This window comes from Orcinus orca, chromosome 6, assembly GCF_937001465.1.
Source record: "Orcinus orca chromosome 6, mOrcOrc1.1, whole genome shotgun sequence".
NCBI lineage: Eukaryota > Metazoa > Chordata > Mammalia > Artiodactyla > Delphinidae > Orcinus > Orcinus orca.
This window is the reverse complement of record NC_064564.1, coordinates 115,057,847-115,076,601: the sequence shown is the minus strand read 5'-3', so window position 1 is coordinate 115,076,601 and position 18,755 is coordinate 115,057,847. Positions and strand designations below refer to the sequence as shown.

The 18,755-nt window shown below is 44.8% G+C and overlaps 1 protein-coding gene across 6 annotated transcripts in view; it reads right to left on the bottom strand.

Moving 5' to 3' along the window:
* Positions 1-16,213, bottom strand: part of FUBP3 (far upstream element binding protein 3) — a 49,619-nt gene extending 33,406 nt beyond the window's left edge. For 3 of the 6 annotated variants that reach the window (XM_004269091.3, XM_033426947.2, XM_033426945.2), the window contains exons 1-2: positions 16,043-16,213; positions 4,156-4,261 (exon numbers count right to left, since the gene is read on the bottom strand). In XM_004269091.3, the coding sequence (XP_004269139.1) occupies positions 4,156-4,261; positions 16,043-16,126 (190 nt within the window). In that variant the 5' untranslated portion in view covers positions 16,127-16,213. Of the gene's footprint in view, positions 1-4,155; positions 4,262-14,350; positions 15,119-16,023 lie in introns of all 6 variants that reach the window. The other 3 variants (XM_033426949.2, XM_033426950.2, XM_049711424.1) reach the window with 2 other exon arrangements.
* Between the last annotated feature and the right edge of the window lie 2,542 nt (positions 16,214-18,755).

The following is an 18,755-nucleotide window of genomic DNA, read 5'->3' as shown; positions in this document are numbered from 1 at the left end:
TTGAGATCAGAGGTTGGCAAACTACGCCTGAGGGCCAGCTTTCCACTTCTGTAAACAACCAGTTATTGGGACACAGCCATGCTCATTTGTATACGTACTGTCTAAGGCTGCTTTCGAGTGCCAATGGCAGAGCTGAGTGGGTGGGACAGAGACCATACGGCCTGAAAGCCTAAAATATTTACTACGTGGCCCTTTAAGAAAAAGCCTGCCAACTTCTGATTTAGATTAAAGTTAAACTTGCATTTCTACATCAGTGAGCTAATACTACTCTCTTAAATCTGGAGCTTCCTTTTCACACAATTTCCTAAATGCTATCATAGGATACACGGAGGGAGAACTCAGGTATCAAGCATTTATTCACTCACTGCATGAGGTAGGTAGGGAAATAAACTGTCTTTATGATCATGGCACGTGGAATCTGGTAGGAGAGGGACGTGACGTCCCGTCACCTGCAGAATAAAGAAGATGAAATGCGCCCCAAGGAGGGGACAAGTGAACTGCTGTCGAAGTTCAGAGCAGAGTGCCATTTATTATTTCCTGATGAGGTGGGCGTGTGAGAACGGGAGGAAGAGGGGGAACAGGGAGGGAGGGAGGAGTAAAGGGGACGAAGGAAACGAAAGAAGGGAGGGGGCACCCTGAGAGGGCAGGCGAGCGGGGCACTGAAGAAAGTCAAAAGGTGAGGATGAGAACAGGTTGCCAGGAGGGAGTCACATCACATCCGAGACTGAGCGTGAGCAGGAGTCAGTCAGGTAAAGGGCTGGGATGGGGGAAGTGTCTCTGGAAGAGCAAAGAGAAGGAAGCTGACTAGGCCGCTGCAGAGCGCAGAACGGGGGAGCGAGACTGGAAGGGCAGGAGGCGGTGGCCAGGTTAGGAAGGGCTGGGCCCCCCATTACCGGAAGCTGCCACAAGTCATAGAGCAGAGGGATGGAACTGGTTCGATGGGCTCCAGCAGAAGCATGAAGAAAGTACTGGATGGAACCACTGTCACACCAAGACCAGCAGGGAGCTTCTCGAATCCGTAGGGTGCACCTCAAAAACCGTGAGAAAGCGTGGGTGCCAAGACGGAAGACGCTGACAGCGAAAATGACCTGACCCAGAGGGGGAGGGCAGCAGGATGACTGCTCTTCCCAGATCAGGGACCGAGGCAGGCTCTGGACGCTGGGTGCAAATCTCCTGCTGGGTTCCAGGTGAGCTCATGAACTGGCAGCTTGACGGACAACTCACCACTGCCTTGGAACACAACTAACCCAAATCGCTTTCTACATCAGAACACAACGAACTCAAATCGCTTTCCTCCTGTTTTACTGCCTAGCACTTTAAAAAATCCTCCCATTCATACACGTGTTTGCACATCTCAATGTCCTGAGTAAGTCCTATGTTAAAGTTCTTTATGGTTGACTTAAGAGTTGAAGTACCTTTAAACAGACCCAAATAACACCTCCAAAAACTTCTAGGGGACTGAACTTTAACCTCCCAGAGGTCAAAGAACCTGGCTTCACGGGAAAGTCTGCAAGTTCATATTGCTAAAGAGGTGATCTGATGAATGTCCCTCAAAAAATCCCAAGCCAAAACAAACAAAAAACTGCAAAGCCCTCGGAAATCTTTATTGCTAAGAAAAAAGTGCCGGCATTCCTGCTTGTTGTTCGTCTCTGCTTTTCTAAACTTTCATCTCACAAACAGCAAGCCTGTGACCCTTAGAAAGCTGTTGGGTAAACACGAACATCACTTTCCTTGACAGGGTCTGTTTATCCACATATTTATTCAAGAGAACAGAACTGGCCCAGTGACCTCACCCCTGTCAGGAGACAACTGACAAGAGGCTGGGGCAGGCCCCAGATGCCCAGCTCTCCTTAAGGTCCACAGCAAATCTCAAACTCTACACAAAGAGACCAACTTGGAGAAAAACAATTTGTGTAATTCTGTTATTTAAACAGAAGAGAGGATTAACTTTATCAAACCGTTATGTAGAACGTAAAAAGCTGAGAGAAATTTCTCATACTTCCAATACAGTCTGTCGTCATGGTAAAACACAGGCCTGGGGATGACAGGAGACGCGGTTCAAGGCGGAAAGGGTCTCCCTCGGTTCTTTCCTACTAAAGGAGACTTAATATTTGGGGGGAGGAAAGAGAAAAAGTGTATTTATTCTCTAATCACAAGAACTTAGTCCCCCAAAATGCAAAAAATTATGGTTCTCAAAAAAAAAAAAGGTGACGATACACATATAATAATGAACTGGAGTTTCAAGTGAGACTCTGGACTTACTGGTGACTTAACGAGCAACTTTCTTTCAAATGGGTGTGCAAAGGATTAATGCGAGAAAAAAAGTCTGCAAGATGCCAGAGGTTTCATTTGCAAATTTTCAGGCATTCATTATGCAAAGGACATAGTGATACTCTTCTCTGTGGGCACAAGTTTTACACTTCAACTCCACGCGGTGGGTGAAAACAAGGCTGAGAGTTGTGGAATGTATTGATCTCAATTTCTGGAAATGGTGGGCCAGAGAGACACACTGTCCATTAATGAGACATATGCTCAGAGCCAGACAACTTACTGTTATTTTTATATTGATGTCCCATAAGAGGAACTGAAACATGATTGCCCCGAAAAGGTAAAAAAGGTTGCTTTGCATGACAGCTTTTTGCTAAGGCAAAAATGCAGATAATACAATCACTCATGTTTGGTCTAAGAAATCACTAATGCCAATCAAATATAAGATGATCACAAGATACCGTTTCAGAGTACGGGAGGAAGAGGGGGAACAGGGAGGGAGGGAGGAGTAAAGGGGACGAAGGAAACGAAAGAAGGGAGGGGGCACCCTGAGAGGGCAGGCGAGCGGGGCACTGAAGAAAGTCAAAAGGTGAGGATGAGAACAGGTTGCCAGGAGGGAGTCACATCACATCCGAGACTGAGCGTGAGCAGGAGTCAGTCAGGTAAAGGGCTGGGATGGGGGAAGTGTCTCTGGAAGAGCAAAGAGAAGGAAGCTGACTAGGCCGCTGCAGAGCGCAGAACAGGGGAGCGATGTTCACCTTAGTTCCAGTGGCCCTGTGGTAGATTTTCTGTGAGTGACCATAAACATTAATAATTTTTTTAAATAGACAAGAACTTTTACACCCAAATTGCGGGTTGTTCCATTAAAATCTGCACCGTGTGAGTCTATATAATTATTCCAAAAAGGTTCCCACTTACAAAAACGATGGCGATTTCTCTTTTAGAATCTCCAAAGAGACCAGAGCAATTAGTCATGCCAAACTACATTTTTTCTATGAACATAAAACATGCACTTTTTTTTGGGAAAGGAGATTACAAAATATATACTGTTGTATACCTTGACTGTTTTTCACTTAATAAGGTATCACAGAAATATGAACACACATACGTGGCTGGGTACATATGCAGATTGAGGACAGGAAGAGAAGACACTGGCCCACCCACTACGTGCATATTCACGTGCCATCTAGTGTATTTCAGAATCCCTTTTACAGAGCTACTTTGTGGGAGATGAAATATGATAAAGGAAGTCCAAGTTCTCTGCAGAAACACATCTGATACTCTTTGCCAAAGTGCTGGTAACGACGCACTTCTAAGTGGTCTCAAATTCTTTTGGGGATGAGTAGGGTATATCAACAAACCAATGAAATAAATGAAGAATGAGTGAAAGAAAAATGGATGCTGCTAGAAAGAGCCTGTTATAAATGGGAATGGTGGAAAAAACCCAGCAGATAAACGGAAAAAAGGTCATCCCTCCCCTTTCCTTTCTTTAAGGTCAGTATGTAGCCACAGCCTCCACAGGGCCATGCACCAAATCTCAGCTTTTCTTTGGAGGAAGGTGGGAACTTCAATTCCCACGTGCGCACTGAGGAATAACTGAGGGCTAAATCAAGCAAAACTCTCCAATCAGTCCAATTATTTCCAAGCTGATGCTCGAAGACTTTTACCTTACAGCCCAGCCGAAAAGACTTCCCGTATTATCAAGGCAAGTAAGAACTCAAATACCGTAGAACTGCTGAGGAAAATCATCTTAAATACTTCCCCACAAGCATTCTTCTTCAGAGAATGACGCTGGAGAAAGCTGTTAAGGAAATGGCTGACACAGACTCCAACTTAACTGGCAGGTTCACTACCACCTGAAAGGCAAAGATATTTACAGCAACTTACCTCCATCATCCAAGGGCCGTTTTTGTACTCCATAGCCATACACTGAGGGGTCCACTAGAGGTGTGGAATTATTCAAGTGAGGAATTGAATCAATTTTAGCAGCAATCTACAGAGAGAATCAGATTTAAATACTCAGTAACAAATCATGGCTCCATCGAGGGAGAAAGACAAGAGTCTTCTTTAAAGGGCTGTTACCCCATTTCTCCCCCCGACGGAGATTAACGTAAAGCAACGTTGTGACAGGACATGGACTCTGCACTATTAACTGAGTTCCCTTTTGGTCTTAGTAATAATGTGTCTTTAGAAATGATACTTCCAAAAATGTGTCTTCTACAAGCAAATTTTCAAGTCATCACTTAAAATATAGGTATACCACATTTTAAGGAAAAAAGCAGGCCAAGAATATGAAGAACTTTGTTCAAAAGGTTTCAGCACAGGATTCCCTTAAGGAACAAATTCCGCAGCAATATTTAAAAGGCCATGTTTGCTCAAATGTTGACAGCTCTTTAGGTATATATTCGTCCTATTGACTTTAACCCCTATAAAGTGATGATGTGATCTACAGAAACGTAAAACAACAGGCTGCTCTTCACTGGAAGTTCAAACAGCAGGGGGATGACCATCTGTCCAGACTAGTTTGGAAGGATTCCTGTGCTGGAGAAACCGAGATAACCTCTGAGAGCTATTCTAACTTCTAACATTCATCATCAAAGAACAGAACATAGCTATTCAATTTTTCCCCTAGAAACAAATGCTATGTAGAGCTTCCTACACTTATCTGCTTTGTTTCCATTAGGAATTAAACTTGATTTTCACAATAAGTTAACTCTTTGATTTAATCGAAGGAATATTTACAACTGGTCTTGATGTTAGTCCCTCAGTTACGCCTAACAAGCAAGGGTGGATTAAGGGCAGCCAGCAGAGATGTCCCAGACCTATGTCTTCAGTGGTAGTTTTCCTGAGGTTGTCCAAATGTGCCCAGAATTCTGAGACTTTCTGGGACCAACATAAATTAAACAAATAAACAACCAAAGACAATCATGATACTGAAAACCTAAGGCAGAATTTAAATGGCAGGTATCCTGGGTCAGGTCTCGTCCTTTTCATTTCCCAGTTCTGCGGTGTTGGGCAAGTCCCCTTCCTCTCTGCCTAAGATCCTCTGGGTATAATACCATCTGCTTCATAGTTTTTGAAGAGATAACAACATTCTCTGAACACAAAGGAGCTCTGTACACGAGAAAGATACCAGCCCTTCACAAATACCAGGGCTGTAAAAGAAGGCCACTCACCCAACAAGTGCTGAGTGTCTATGTCCTGGGCTCTGCAGTGAACAAGAATAAGCAGGTCCTTACTCTCCCAGAGTCGGCAGTCAGTGGGGAGTCACAGGTACACAAGCTAATCAGTAAACTGATCATTTCAGCTGGTGATAAGCATGATACTAATAAGAGAAGACAAGGACATAGAGTCCTCAGGAGAGCTACTTTAAACAGGGTGATCAGGGAAGGCTGCTGTGAGGTGAGATGTGATCTGACACCTAAATGATGAGGAAGAGCATTCTAGGCAGAGGGAACAGCTTGTACAAAGGCCCTGAGGCAGGAGAAAGCTTGATAGGTAAGTTGACGTCACTAGAACAGAAAGAACTAGATGTGTTCCAAGGGGTGGGCAAGGGCAGTTCACATAGGGCTTCAGAGGTCATGGGAAGGGGCTTGGATTTATTCACTTATTTATTTATGTTTACGTATGTATTTAGCTGCACCTCGCAGTTTGCAGGATCTTAGTTCCCTGACCAGGGATGGAGCCTGTGCCCCCCTGCAGTGGAAGCATGGAGTCCTAACCACTGGACCACCAGGGATTCTGGGGCTTGGATTTTATATGAAGGGTGATGGAAAGCAACTACAAGGCTTAGTAAGGGGAGTAACCTGCTGAGTTATGATTTAAAAAAATGCCCCTGGACAAGGAAAATATCAATAGATTCTAAGGGGACAAGAGTAGCAGGACCATTTAGGAGGTATTCTAGGCCAGGAGTCAGCAAACCCCAGCTGGTGAACTACCTGCTTTGGTAAATAAAGTTTTATTAGAACGCAGCCACACCCATTCACAGAGATCATATGGTATGGAGAGAGAGAGAGAGAGAGAGAGGAGAGAGAGAGAGAGAGAGAGAGAGAGAGAGAGAGAGAGAGAGAGAGAGAGAGAGAGAGTGTGTGTGTGTGTGTGTGTGTGTGTGTGTGTATATAAAATTTACTACCTGAACTTTTTTTTTTTTTGGCCGCACCACGCGGCTTGTGGGATCTCAGTTCCCCAAAAAGGGACTGAACCTGGGCCCCTGGCAGTGAAAGCGCGGAGTCCTAACCACTGGACCACCAGGGAATTCCCACTATGGACTTTTGAAGAAAATGTTTGCCCTGTCTAGGCTACAGATGGTGGTAGCCTGGACAGGTGCTTGTTGAAAAACACTATTTTAAGTTAAATAATTAAAATACTAAGACTGCTGATAGAAACCCCATCTCTTATATTCAAATTTCAAGGCAAGTGGGCATTTGCTCTAAAACAGAATACTGTATAAATCTCGCCTAACAGCATTCTACCACCAACTTTCAACCTTGCTCTCTGTATGTGATTTGGATAAACTTGTGGAGGTTGGTTACTTACTTAAGATGCAAAACTTATCTTTAAGGACTCAGCTCGGGAAGCAGGCAGATTAAAAGGTGAGAACACTGCAGTGGCTTATGCCCCACCGAGACCCTTTCGTCTGCCCAATAAACTGAGCAGTAAATGGCCAATGTGAGGGTTTTCAAGATTACTGGCCCAGTTGTCTGTTTGAAGACAGACCAAAACATTGGCAAGAGACAGTAACGACGACCCCAAAACACAAGAGAAAAGGTTATGGTTATCAGTGGAGTCCCCCAGTAGTGTGCATGTCAGATCACCCTCAAAGACAGGACCCTAAATGTAAGCTCCACATATCTGGCACTCTCTCTACCCTCTTCTGATGAGACCTCTTAGCTTCCAGACCTCTTCCCTCCCTTCCAAATTAGCTCAGATGTCATTCCTGAGTCCTTGGCGTTCCTTATAGTTTATATGGTATGTTTCATATACTGCTGGAACGTAATTTTTTCCCCAAAGCTGATATGCTATAAGTGTCACAATAGTTTTCTATTCCTAATTTTGATTAAATCAACATGCGACCTTCTAAAATGTGACTGAGGATTTCAGATTTGTTTTCAAATCATGTTTGCCTCAGGTTATCTATAATTTGGGAAATTTTCACTAAGAGAAAAGCATTACAGGATAATGGTTAAGAGGTGTAGCTCTGAAGTCAATAACTGCATTTGAACTGCGGCTAAACAAATGTTAGATGTGAGTTTAACATTATAATATACAATTATACCATAACTTACATTGATATCACATTATATATTACAATATGCTATAAAGAAACAATGTATTCCTTTATTCATACAAATGCAGCCTTGTTCTAAGACATGATTTTAAATGCCTACTAAAATAATGAGTTAAAATTCAATGAGTGCTTACTATGTGTAGGCACTCTGCTAAGAACATTTTAAAGATGCTATCTCATTTATTCCTCATGATGATTCTTTAGGAGGTTAGTAGTATTATTTTCACTTTAGGACAAGGAAAAGTGAAGCTCAGAGAGGCTGAGTGACCTGCCCAAAGTCACACATCTTATAAATGGCAGAAACAGCATTGAAGCCCAGGCCTGCCTGACTCCAGAGTCCATGCTACTGACCACAGCACTAGGCTAACTCTCTTTCCTCCACCTAATACCTTCTTAAACATAGTCACTTCCCGAGGACTTAAAACCTAATGATTTCCAGTACACAGAAGTCAAGTAATTCCTCACGTCCATAACTGACCATTCTGAACAGTAGCTGCTTAAGGGAAGTGAGGTACATTTTCAGTTAATAATGGTGTAGGCCAGAAAATAGTCACAGAAGCCACGATATTCCAGGAAAACCAAGGCCACTCCACTGCTTATCTGAAAGCAAGACCTTGAGGGGACGCTGCTACTGATTTTCTGCTACTTGATTCACTTTCCCCCCTTTCTGGGGGGAGGCAGCAAGAATGGGTTACCTCACTACCTGTGCTATTTTCAGCACAGCTAATAGATGAAATATAAATTAACGTCATAGACATTTAACCTCCACTGCCAGTAGTCAGTGGAAATGTGGAGGAGCGGAGCACTGGACCAGGAATCAGTCAGGAGTCCTGGTTTTCCAGCTGGCTCTTCCGGTGTACGACCTTGGGCAAGACCTTCAGTGGTCTTGCTCCCTGTAAAATGCAGGGATGAACTAAACCAGTGTTTTCTAAAGAGTACAAAGCAATTCGGGGAGGTGCATGGATGAATGTTCAAAAATATTTTAAATAAATCTAAATTTAAAATGATTTTAAAATACAAAGTAAATAGAATACTGAGGGTTCACTGATATGACAAAAATCATAATAAAGGTGGTACACGATTCACTAACGTCAGGAAACGTGGCAATTACTTATTCCCAGTGCACATCTTTAAGTTTTGTAATCAGAGTAGCTCACCCTATAAACCCGAACAGAAAGCTGTGAATATTTCCACAACTTCACATTTAATAAAACTTTACACTAAATGGAAACAGGCAAAGCTATCTGAATGGCGGCAAGTCATCCACACGCTGATTGGGTCCATGTCATTCAACATAGTCACTGTCGATTCTAAAGCAGAGGTGAGAGCTCACACCACCACTTAGGGAGGAGGAACCCAACCTGCCTCCCTGGAACCTCTGCTCTAAAGTCACCCAGGGTGGCCCCGCCCTGGCGAATCGACAGACTGGACTGAAAGTCTCTACTCCCCACAGCAGGAAGACACAGTATGTGGCCAGAGCGGTCAAGCCCAGTGGCTGAGGGTGAGCAACTCTCAGAGGGCAGGTCTGGAGCCACGGTGCACAGAGGCAAGTCCTCACTCTGCACCCACTACCTAGGTTACTATGAAGACGGCAGTGTATCAAATTCATTGTGCACTTACTAAGTGCCTGATGGTGCCGTCATTTCATCTTCACGGTGACCTCAGACAGGAGCTCAATTCTGTGGGATCTGGAGCCAGTCTGCCTGGAATTGTACCCATGGGGATACCAAGATAACAATGTAAAGCACCCAGAACAACGCTGGGCACATGGTAAGGAACGAGAAATGTTTGCTAAGTTTAACCTTCTATTGAAAAATAATAATACAAAAAAAGTACATGGGTGAGCTGATAGCCTGAATTTTCATGTACTAAAATGCCTGTGCAACTAGCATCCGGATCAAGAAACAGAACATAACCAGCAGCCCCGAAGCTGCCTCACGACCCCTTCAGTCACTACCCACCTCCACCTCCCAAGGGTAACCTCCTAACTTCTAATGTTAGCTATTCCAAAAAATATCTATCTATCTATCTATATAGATATAGATAGATAGATATAGCCACCATTAATGATCTCCCTTTTACAGATGAGGAAACTGAGGTTTAAAGATGGTAGATAACTTATCCAAAGTCACTAAGCTAGTGATTGGCAGAATTTGACCTCATATAGACTGAATCCAAAGCCTTAATAACCACTGCACTATACTACCTCTTGGGTATTCTGCAACCATCAAATGAGAGAACTTATACGAAAGTCCTTGCCTGGCACCCAGCACAACACAAGCTCAATGAATGGTAGCTATTGTTGTCATTAGAGATGGGGCCCTGGCTGATTCTGCCCTGTTAACTGGCATTAACCAAAACAAGGAATTCTATATGTCAATCGAATAAGGTATCAGCTCTTCTTAGTAGCTTTTGCTGACAACTTCATGCCACCCACATTTGGGGAGAATTAAATACTCCCTTATCTGTTTGCAAAGCACTTTACAAACTACCTTTAAGTAGCGTGACCTCACTGAGAAAGTTGCTGGTTATACTGTCTCCCCATTACAGGGAGCTCTTTGAGGTGCGGACCTGTCTCAATCATCTTGGTACAGCCAGGACAAAGGTTCCTTGACTGGGAGCTCCAGGGATTAGCTTTAGAGAATTCATGAAGCTCCTGAAATTACATAAAACTATTTAAATATTTCTGAGGAGCGGTTCAAAGTTTTCAAGAGTCTTAAAAAGGTCTATGCTCCCAAACAAGTTCAAGAACTTCCCTAATGCACAGCAATGTGTTTGGCACATAGAAAGCACTCATTAAACGTTTGCTAAAATTAAAGTGAATATGGAGAAGCCTGTCGGAAAAATGCTAAGATGACCAGCTGAGGCTCCAAGCTAAAATACTCTTCCAGCTAGGATCCCCCCTCCAAAGACCCTCAAGATGACATGACCATTAGTTTTCTCCCCTATGTCCCATCTAATTCCACCAGCATCCCTTTGATGCTTTGAAGATTCTGCTGCAGAATTCTCATTGAGATGGAAAACTACCCAACTACCTCTGCAAAGGAACTGAGTCCCTCTTAGAATGCAGAAGACATGGGTCCAAGAACTACTGCATATATTAACTGTTTGTGTGCCTCCGAGAATACTGCTTTATCTCCCTTTGGCTTATTATTTCCAAATATAAAATGAAAATTATAACCCTTGTCCTGACTATTTCACTCGGTTGTTGTGAGGATCTAATTCCACGGTAAGATAAAACCAGCAACAAACTTGTCTTATTTATCTTTACACTGGCCCGGCATCCAGCAAGAGGCCTTGGACTCAGCAGATCCTCAAACAATAGCAGGCAATCCCCATCACAATTTCCATGAACACTACTCAGTCTTGCAAGTGATCTGCTATCACCTGATACTAGGATAAAAATGTAGTTCATGCCTCCAAAAGTACTGGCTATTCTTTCTCAAGTGTCTTTAAACAAAACTCTAAATGCAAAACATTTTCAAGAGGGATGATTAACAGAGTTAAAGAATTGCACAGCAAAGCTAGGGAGAGGGGAGCTTGAACAGACACGCAACACAACACATTAGAAAGTAAAAACCAAAATAATATGGCCAAAACTTTTTTCAGATCTAGCTGGATGGAAGCTCTGAATGTTGGTGAGCTTGAAGGGACCACTGAGATTATCTAGCTTAATATTTCCTGAAGTTTGATCCACAGACGGTGATTTGGTTTTATGAAAAGAGGGTATGAAGTGACAGAACTTGGGTATATTTACAATGCATATCTCAAACCCTAGCAGGACTTAATGCACAGAAGCATACTAAGGGCTCTGAGAAGTCCTGCAGTAAAGAAGCCAATTCACCTTTATTTAACCCTGTATCCCCCAAACTTCTCTGTCCATGAGCCCTTTTCCATGGAAGATCTATGAACAGCTTGTAGATCAAATGCTGGGAAAGGCCAACCTAGCCCAAGGTCATGCAGCTACTTGCAGGAGACTCAGATCCCTTAACTCTCCACCAGAGCTCTTTCCATTAGAAATTTAAATTATTGTATGGGCTCACAATTTGGAAAAGGATGAGGAAAAAAAGCTGCTGACTAGGCATCCCGATGGGCAGTGCAGAACAAAAGCAAAGTGGTGAGAACAAAGGCAACTCGAAGAGTCAATGCCCCGTGCAAAGGGGCAGCTGCTACCCAGCTCCTGCCAAATAAAGTCACTGCAGAACATGGGAGCAGTATGGCCAAGTATTAGATAAAAATCTCACTTTTTACGTGAAATTGTTCTAGTTTCTAAGTGTTGGCAGCGTGTGGTCAAACAAAGCATGCCTGCAGGCCCGCTCTGAGCCTTCTCCAGCCACCAGTGTGAAAACTCTGGTCTACGCAAATTTTTATTTAGGACTTAAGAAACCTTACTCTGATGATACACATAGGTTATCAGATTTTAAAAGAAAGATAAAGAAGTCCCAGCTGAATATCAGAAAAGCGTTAGAGGCATACAGTGGAATGTACTGTTCATTTACCATCTACTTTTCAATACCAAATATGAAGTTCAGTGCTTCCATTAAAGTGCGGTGACCCAGGGCTTCCCTGGTGGCGCAGTGGTTGAGAGTCTGCCTGCCGATGCAGGGGACACGGGTTCGTGCCCCGGTCTGGGAGCCGCGGAGCGGCTGGGCCGGTGAGCCATGGCTGCTGAGCCTGCGCGTCCAGAGCCTGTGCTCCGCGGCGGGAGAGGCCACAGCAGTGAGAGGCCCGCGTACCGCAGGAAAGAAGAAAAAAAAGTGCGGTGACCCGAATGGGCTCAGTCACATCATGAAAACCCTTAAACAAGAACTCGCTCTCTGTAGGGTACTCTACTGGGTCCCATCAAAGCAAAGACACAGAGCAACCCACAGATGTCCTGCAGACCCTGGTTTTCTTCAAGTGTCTGAGAAAGTTCAAAGGAATGTACACCCAGGAGTTAGTCCTTGTGAAATGATGATCTGAGCTACTCAACCACTGGGCACGTCTAAGACAGTCTCAGTGGAGTAAACTTAAAGCCACTGAGCATTCAGCACACGTGGCTCTGCCATGAGGCACAAGCATCACATATGAGGTGAGCAAAGGCAGCATCTCTCGAGGAGTGCCCGACAGTAATGAACACAGGCCTTTTCTTTAAATGGTGGAGGCGCATTCTTTTAAAGGAAATGTAGTGTTTCTATACAGCACACGTGCCAAACCATCTACTGCTCAGGCTCGAAGTGTGAAACAGCAGCACTGGGAAGCATTTTCTGCAGGACTGTGGAACTTCCGAGGCCCCACACCAACCAAACAGTTCCAAAAAACAGTGCTAGTAAAGAGTAGGCTCTGGGCCTTAAAATCTGTCAAAGGTTACTTTCCACTGACTCTTCAGTGGCTTGGTCACAATCATTTGAGAGCAGAATCACCATGATGCCCAACTCCATGAGGTACCAATTAACACTGTATTTATGTGAATAGAACACTCTAGAATTATGCAGTGCAGAGGCAATGACTGGGTCTAGGTCAAAATAGGAGCTTAAAGTCCTAAGAAGCCCTAGCAGCTTGATAAGAGAACGCCTATTTGGGTGATGACTGGCAGGCGGCTGGTCCAGCTCGTGGAAGGAAGGCTGCTGGGAATGTGAAGTACACTGTGGTGTGACGTCGTCCTGTTAACATGCGAATGGGTGCACCTGGTGATGGATGCTACTGAACTATCAGCAGTGGGCTTTCCAGGAACTCTTATATTTTTAGAAAAGCTAAACAAAACAGATTTGTATCTACTCATCCATAATCTCCATGAGGTCCCCTTGAAAGCCTGACAGACAGTAGTCAGCTTAGAGGTGCAGTGTGGCCACAGAACAGGATAATCTGGCTTTAAGTCCAATCCCATCTTATTAGGATCCTGCGCTCTCTAAACAACGAGTTGAAGAACTGAAGAAACACTTTATTTTTGCTAACCAGCCAATGACTTCAGAGAACTGGACATGATTTTTTTTTTTTTTAACACCCAGCAGTTTTAGATCTTCACCAGTGGGACTGAATCAGATCACATTTCTACATTTGTGTACTTCCCTACAAAGTGGCTATGTTATCCCTTTGGCCAAACACTATTAGCTCACTGGACTTCACACTGCTGCAGAAATTTTAAATTTTACATGACATCTTCAGAGACTCCCTTCAGATCTAGGAATACCATGCTTAGAGTGATCTAACAGCAACAATTGGTTCCCTTTGTTGGAAAGAGTCCAAAGGATACAAAAGGAGGCTTCAACATGCCAGGAGGGAAGCTTAGTGGATTAGGTACTGGACTCTACATATCAGACTTAATAGAAACTGCAGGTTCAAATCCCATCAGGGTCAACTCAGACTCTGCTGTGATATTCTGGGTAAACTGGGCACCAGACAGCTTACTGCTCCCTGACAAACTTATGAGGGCCTTACAGACTGCCCCTGGTGTTTATGAGGACACCTAAGAGGAGAGAAAGCTTTCCAATCATTTAAATAAAGAAATGCACTGTCTTTTATCTCCAGTTACTGGGGGGAAAATCACATTTCTGCAACATGCTGTGTACACAATGGCAAGGCAGAACCACCATCATCAGATGCCCAAATGATATGAGACCCTCTGAGGTAAGTTTTACTATTGATATAAGTACACAATATTTTAGATTTCTAACATTCAATTCTTGCCCAATGCAAATCTATAAATAAACCTAAAATTACCCACAAACCTGTGTTTTCTTTAGTTTTTAAAGGCCATCAAATCCTTGGAGATAGTATCGCCCTCCAGCTGTTAATATTCGGAAGTAATACACTTACAGCACTGTCTCCATTGGGCTTACAACTGCTCCAGTCAATGGTGCATTTCAGAGCTGGGAACATTTCCAGTGAAGTTTCCTCTGCTAGTAGTAAACACCACTGCTTCAACAATCCACATTAGGTCAGCATTTAACAGAGGGTCTCCCTCCCTCTTGAGCAGGTTGTCCAAGAATATGAGTTCAACCACTGGCTCAAGAGAAGCAGAAAGTCTTCTCAATGGTTCAAAATTCATTTTATGTTCAACTACAGGCCTTCTGCAAACTGAGGATCTGAGCTCTTTAGGGTAGTGACTATAATTCTTCCTGGATACAGAGGCCGACAAGGTGATTGTCACACATCAGCACAGAGTGAAAGCCATTACATATTAGTAGCCAGTGAGAAACAAGGTTCAGGACCCTGTACTGTAGAGGAGAGCAGTGTAACACGCCGGCAAGCAGAGTGCTGGAAGGGGAGCTGGATGGCACTGTTCATCCATTACAGCCACTGGTTGGCTCTGAAGTCTAAGTAAGATGGATACTCGCTATATATTGGTTGGTGCCTAGGCAGTAAGTAACAAGTCATCGGATAAAATTTTAGGCAGAACCACAGGTTTGGAAACTTCTGGGATCCAATGTAATGTCTATAGGAGCATCAGTATTACAGTGAAAAGTCAGTATCTGGGAAACAGGTAGGGTTCCCTCCCCTGGAATACTGGAAAGAGGTGTAAAGACCATATCTTCAAGCGACCGAGTGGAGGCTTTCTTCTAATACAATGAGTCCTGTAGCTTTCTGTTAGGAATCAAGCAGTAATTAGTTATAGCCCAACTTTTAAAGTATCCGTTAGTATGCCTACAATTAAATAGGAAGAGACGATGAGTATAAGACACTCAGCAGAAGAAATTTAAGTGTTAGAGCTAACACTTAAGTTCAGTAAGCTTCACACACAATACAAGGACATGTTCTGTTCTAAACATCATACCAGAAACCAAAGAGTATTTCTGGCAGGTCCCACATGCATTCTCCAGGGAAGCTTGCAACCTCTTAAAAATCAGTTTATTTAACTCTGACAAAATGCACGACATTGTCAGATGGTCAAGTTTCACTGCTGGAATGACTTCATATCACATGCTCCCTGAAAGAGGAAAAACTATTGCCCATAAGGAATTTCTACGTCTTATGGACCACCCACACCTATCTAACACCTTTCTTTCTCTCCTCTCCCAGAGCACCCTCGAAAGTAAAATACCCTCGAATTCCTTCCACTCCACCCTCGAAATATAATAAGTCTGAAGAGGATGTTTTCCAAGTTTTAAAAAGCTACTGGGCCTGAGACAGCCCCCTTCTGTCTAGACCGGGTCCTCGCCGTGAGCTCCCCTAGCCCCCAACCCCCGTAAACCTCAGAACCCCACGCTGGCTGCCCTGCGGGTCCAGCCCCGGCGTGGGGACGCGATAAGGCCAGGCGTCCTGGACAAATCCTTTCCCAGCGGCTGCAGGCACCTGGGAGACCGGCCCGACAGGCTGGGCCTGGGCCTCCCAGTGGCGCCTCATCCCTCGGCTCCTCTCGGCTGCAGGAGCCACAAGGAAAGGCCGAGCCCAGCTGGGGCGTCAGCCCAGGTTACCTCCCGCCCCCAGGCCGGACCCCCTTCTCCCCATCAGGCCCGACCCGGCCGCGCCTCAGGCTCCCGTGCTCCTACCAGCCTGCCGCGCCCGTACCTGCCGGACCCGGTGCAGAGCGTCCACGAAGCCCTCGGCCTTCATCCCCACCGGAGCGCTCTGCCCCTGCACCAGCTCCGCCATTACCGCCCCCGCCGCCGCCGCCGCCGCCGCTCGGCTCCCCCGTCGGGCCTCCCGCTCCGCTTGGGGACCCGTAGCCGGAAAGGGAAAGTCGCCCCACTTCCGGCGGAAGGGGAGCCGGGACGCTCGCCGACGCGAGAGGAGCCGCGTCTGCGGGGCGGGGTCAGGGCACGTGACCGCGGTCCGGCCGGAAGTGGGAGGCGGGCCCTGCGAGCGAGGCTGCCATCTGGTTTCGAGGGATGGGTTGCGATCCCGCCATTCCCAGACGCGGTTTGGTCCAGGGCCGTCGATGATGTCGTGACAGACCCTTGAGGCGTGTGTGTGTGTGTGTGTGTGTGTGTGTGTGTGTGTGTGTGTGTGTGTCGCGAGGTGTCCGGCTGTCGACCGTTTGGAAACCCAGAGAGGAGTGACCTGGCTTTCCCTAGACGGCACCCTGGCTGCCCCTCTCAGAAATGACCATCGATTAGGAATACTGGGACTGAGCGCTTTGAAATGGCACCGTGAGGACCCAGAGGGAGGCTGGAGGGCAAGGAACAGCACCAGAAAATAGTGCCCCACGTTTACGGAGTCCTGGGCCCGAGTTCTTGCGTCGTAATCGCTTTCCTCGAGGATGGATGGGCTAATGCCACACCTGGGGTTGCCTAGCGACACAGCTTAGGAAGGGCGCGTCTACTGGAAAGCCAGCGCGGTGTCCTCTTACACATTCCTTCACGAACTCTGGGACTCTGGGGATACAGGAAATACCACAGGACCATCATTGCTTCCCTGCCTGCTGAGTCAAAACAGTATTGCAAGAGGGCTTCTTGGAATGCTTAAGTAACTTAAAAATGATGGTAACTAGATATAGATATTTCAAAGCAAGGGAAGGAATCTTAACGCTGGAACACACTTGAGCTTTTGAGGTGGATTTTACAAATGAGCAAACAGCTACCCCCCACCCCCACCAAGAAACAAGACTTAGGGGCTTGACACACATTTTGCCAGTGGCAGTTCCAAATAGAGGTGCCCCTCTTTGGATTAACAAGATTGCCCTCATGATTAATATTTCCAAGCTCTATGGTGCCAAGGAATCGAATTTAATGGAGAGTCATGTTGTCAACTATTTTATGCCCATCTTGAAGTTATGAAGGAAGATGAGCACTAAGAAAGGGGAAATAAAGGAGTAAAATCCAATGTGACTTCTCTTGAGCTCTCATGTCAGCATGATAGGAGAACTTTAGATTTTGGAAAGTAGTATGAGTAATAAATGGCCAATAATCAAAGAGCAGTTCTTCATTAGATTCACTACTAGACTGTGAGTTCCTTTAGAGCAGAGACTGAGTCTTATTTTCCCCTGTATCCCTAGGTGCTTAGGAAACTTATTTTGAATTGAATAAAGCCAAATCGGATTAATTCCTAGATTATGGTAAAATAAAAGAATCTGGCAAAATTGCAATATTGGAGAGTATCGCTTTTGGACAAAATGTTTCGAGCCATGTAGGAAAGCACATAGTTGGCGGTGTTGCTGTTGTTGAAGTGCTATTGTGAGGCAGGACCGACACATGCCACCATATCTATCTGTGGTCTGGCTTGGGTGTGTTGAGTGTTTTAATTTGCTATCCTTGTAAAAATCAAGGATATGGCATCAACCTTCCCAAACAGGGATGGTTCTGCTGACCCAGCATCAGTGATACTTGAGTTTTGAATACTTTCAAAAATCTTAGGTGAGTATGTGGGTTCATCCAAATTCCAGCTGGTTCTCCCTATGAGTGAAAACAGGGTTATTGGCCCAAATATAAGGCACAGTTCAAGGTTTGGTCCAAAGATCACAGAATGCCTAAGTAAGAGGATGAGGTTCTGGTTCTTCCCCCTTTTAGTTGTTGAGTAACTCTGGGCAACTCACTTATTTCTGGGGGCATCAAAGAGGAGGATGACCCAGACCCAGTCAGGTCCAGTGTTCTATGTTCTACTAACACCGTAGACTTCATCATCTTAGCATTTATCGTGACTGTTTTTAAATCACTGTGTAATTGTTTATTGTCTGTCTTTTCCACTAGAATGAAACCTCTGTTGAGGAAGGGACCGCACCTGCCTTGTTCATTGCTGTTCCCAGTACCTAACAAAATGCCTGGCATTTTGTTGGCTCTCAATATTTCTGAAATGAATGAATGAGAATGATTTTGCCCAAACTCGTTAGGAAAAGATTCTCAGAGGTTAAAAAAGAATCCACGTACTCTGGTTGTGACTCGCTTTGCATATGAGACTGTCACCTAAATAAGCCATCCCACCCTGGGATTTAGAGGTACATTACTGATGACATTGAAATTACCAACTAGAAGCCACTCTAAAATGAAATTTTATCTGTAAGAGTCTAGGTTATGCTTGAGTAACAAACGTCAAAATATCAGTGGCTGATAACAAGAAAGGTTATTTTTCACATGAACGTGAACATTCACGCTACGTGATGAACATCGCTGGTAGGTTGTGCCTCTGCTACACATTGCCTTCACTCTTCAACCAAAGCTGATAGAACAGCCTGTCTCAAACATTAAACGTCACTGAGGCAAAGGGAAGAGAAAGTGTGGTAAAGCACGGACTGTGTTTTAAAGCTCCTGCCTCACCTCAGAAATGCTATGCATTACATTTGCTCACA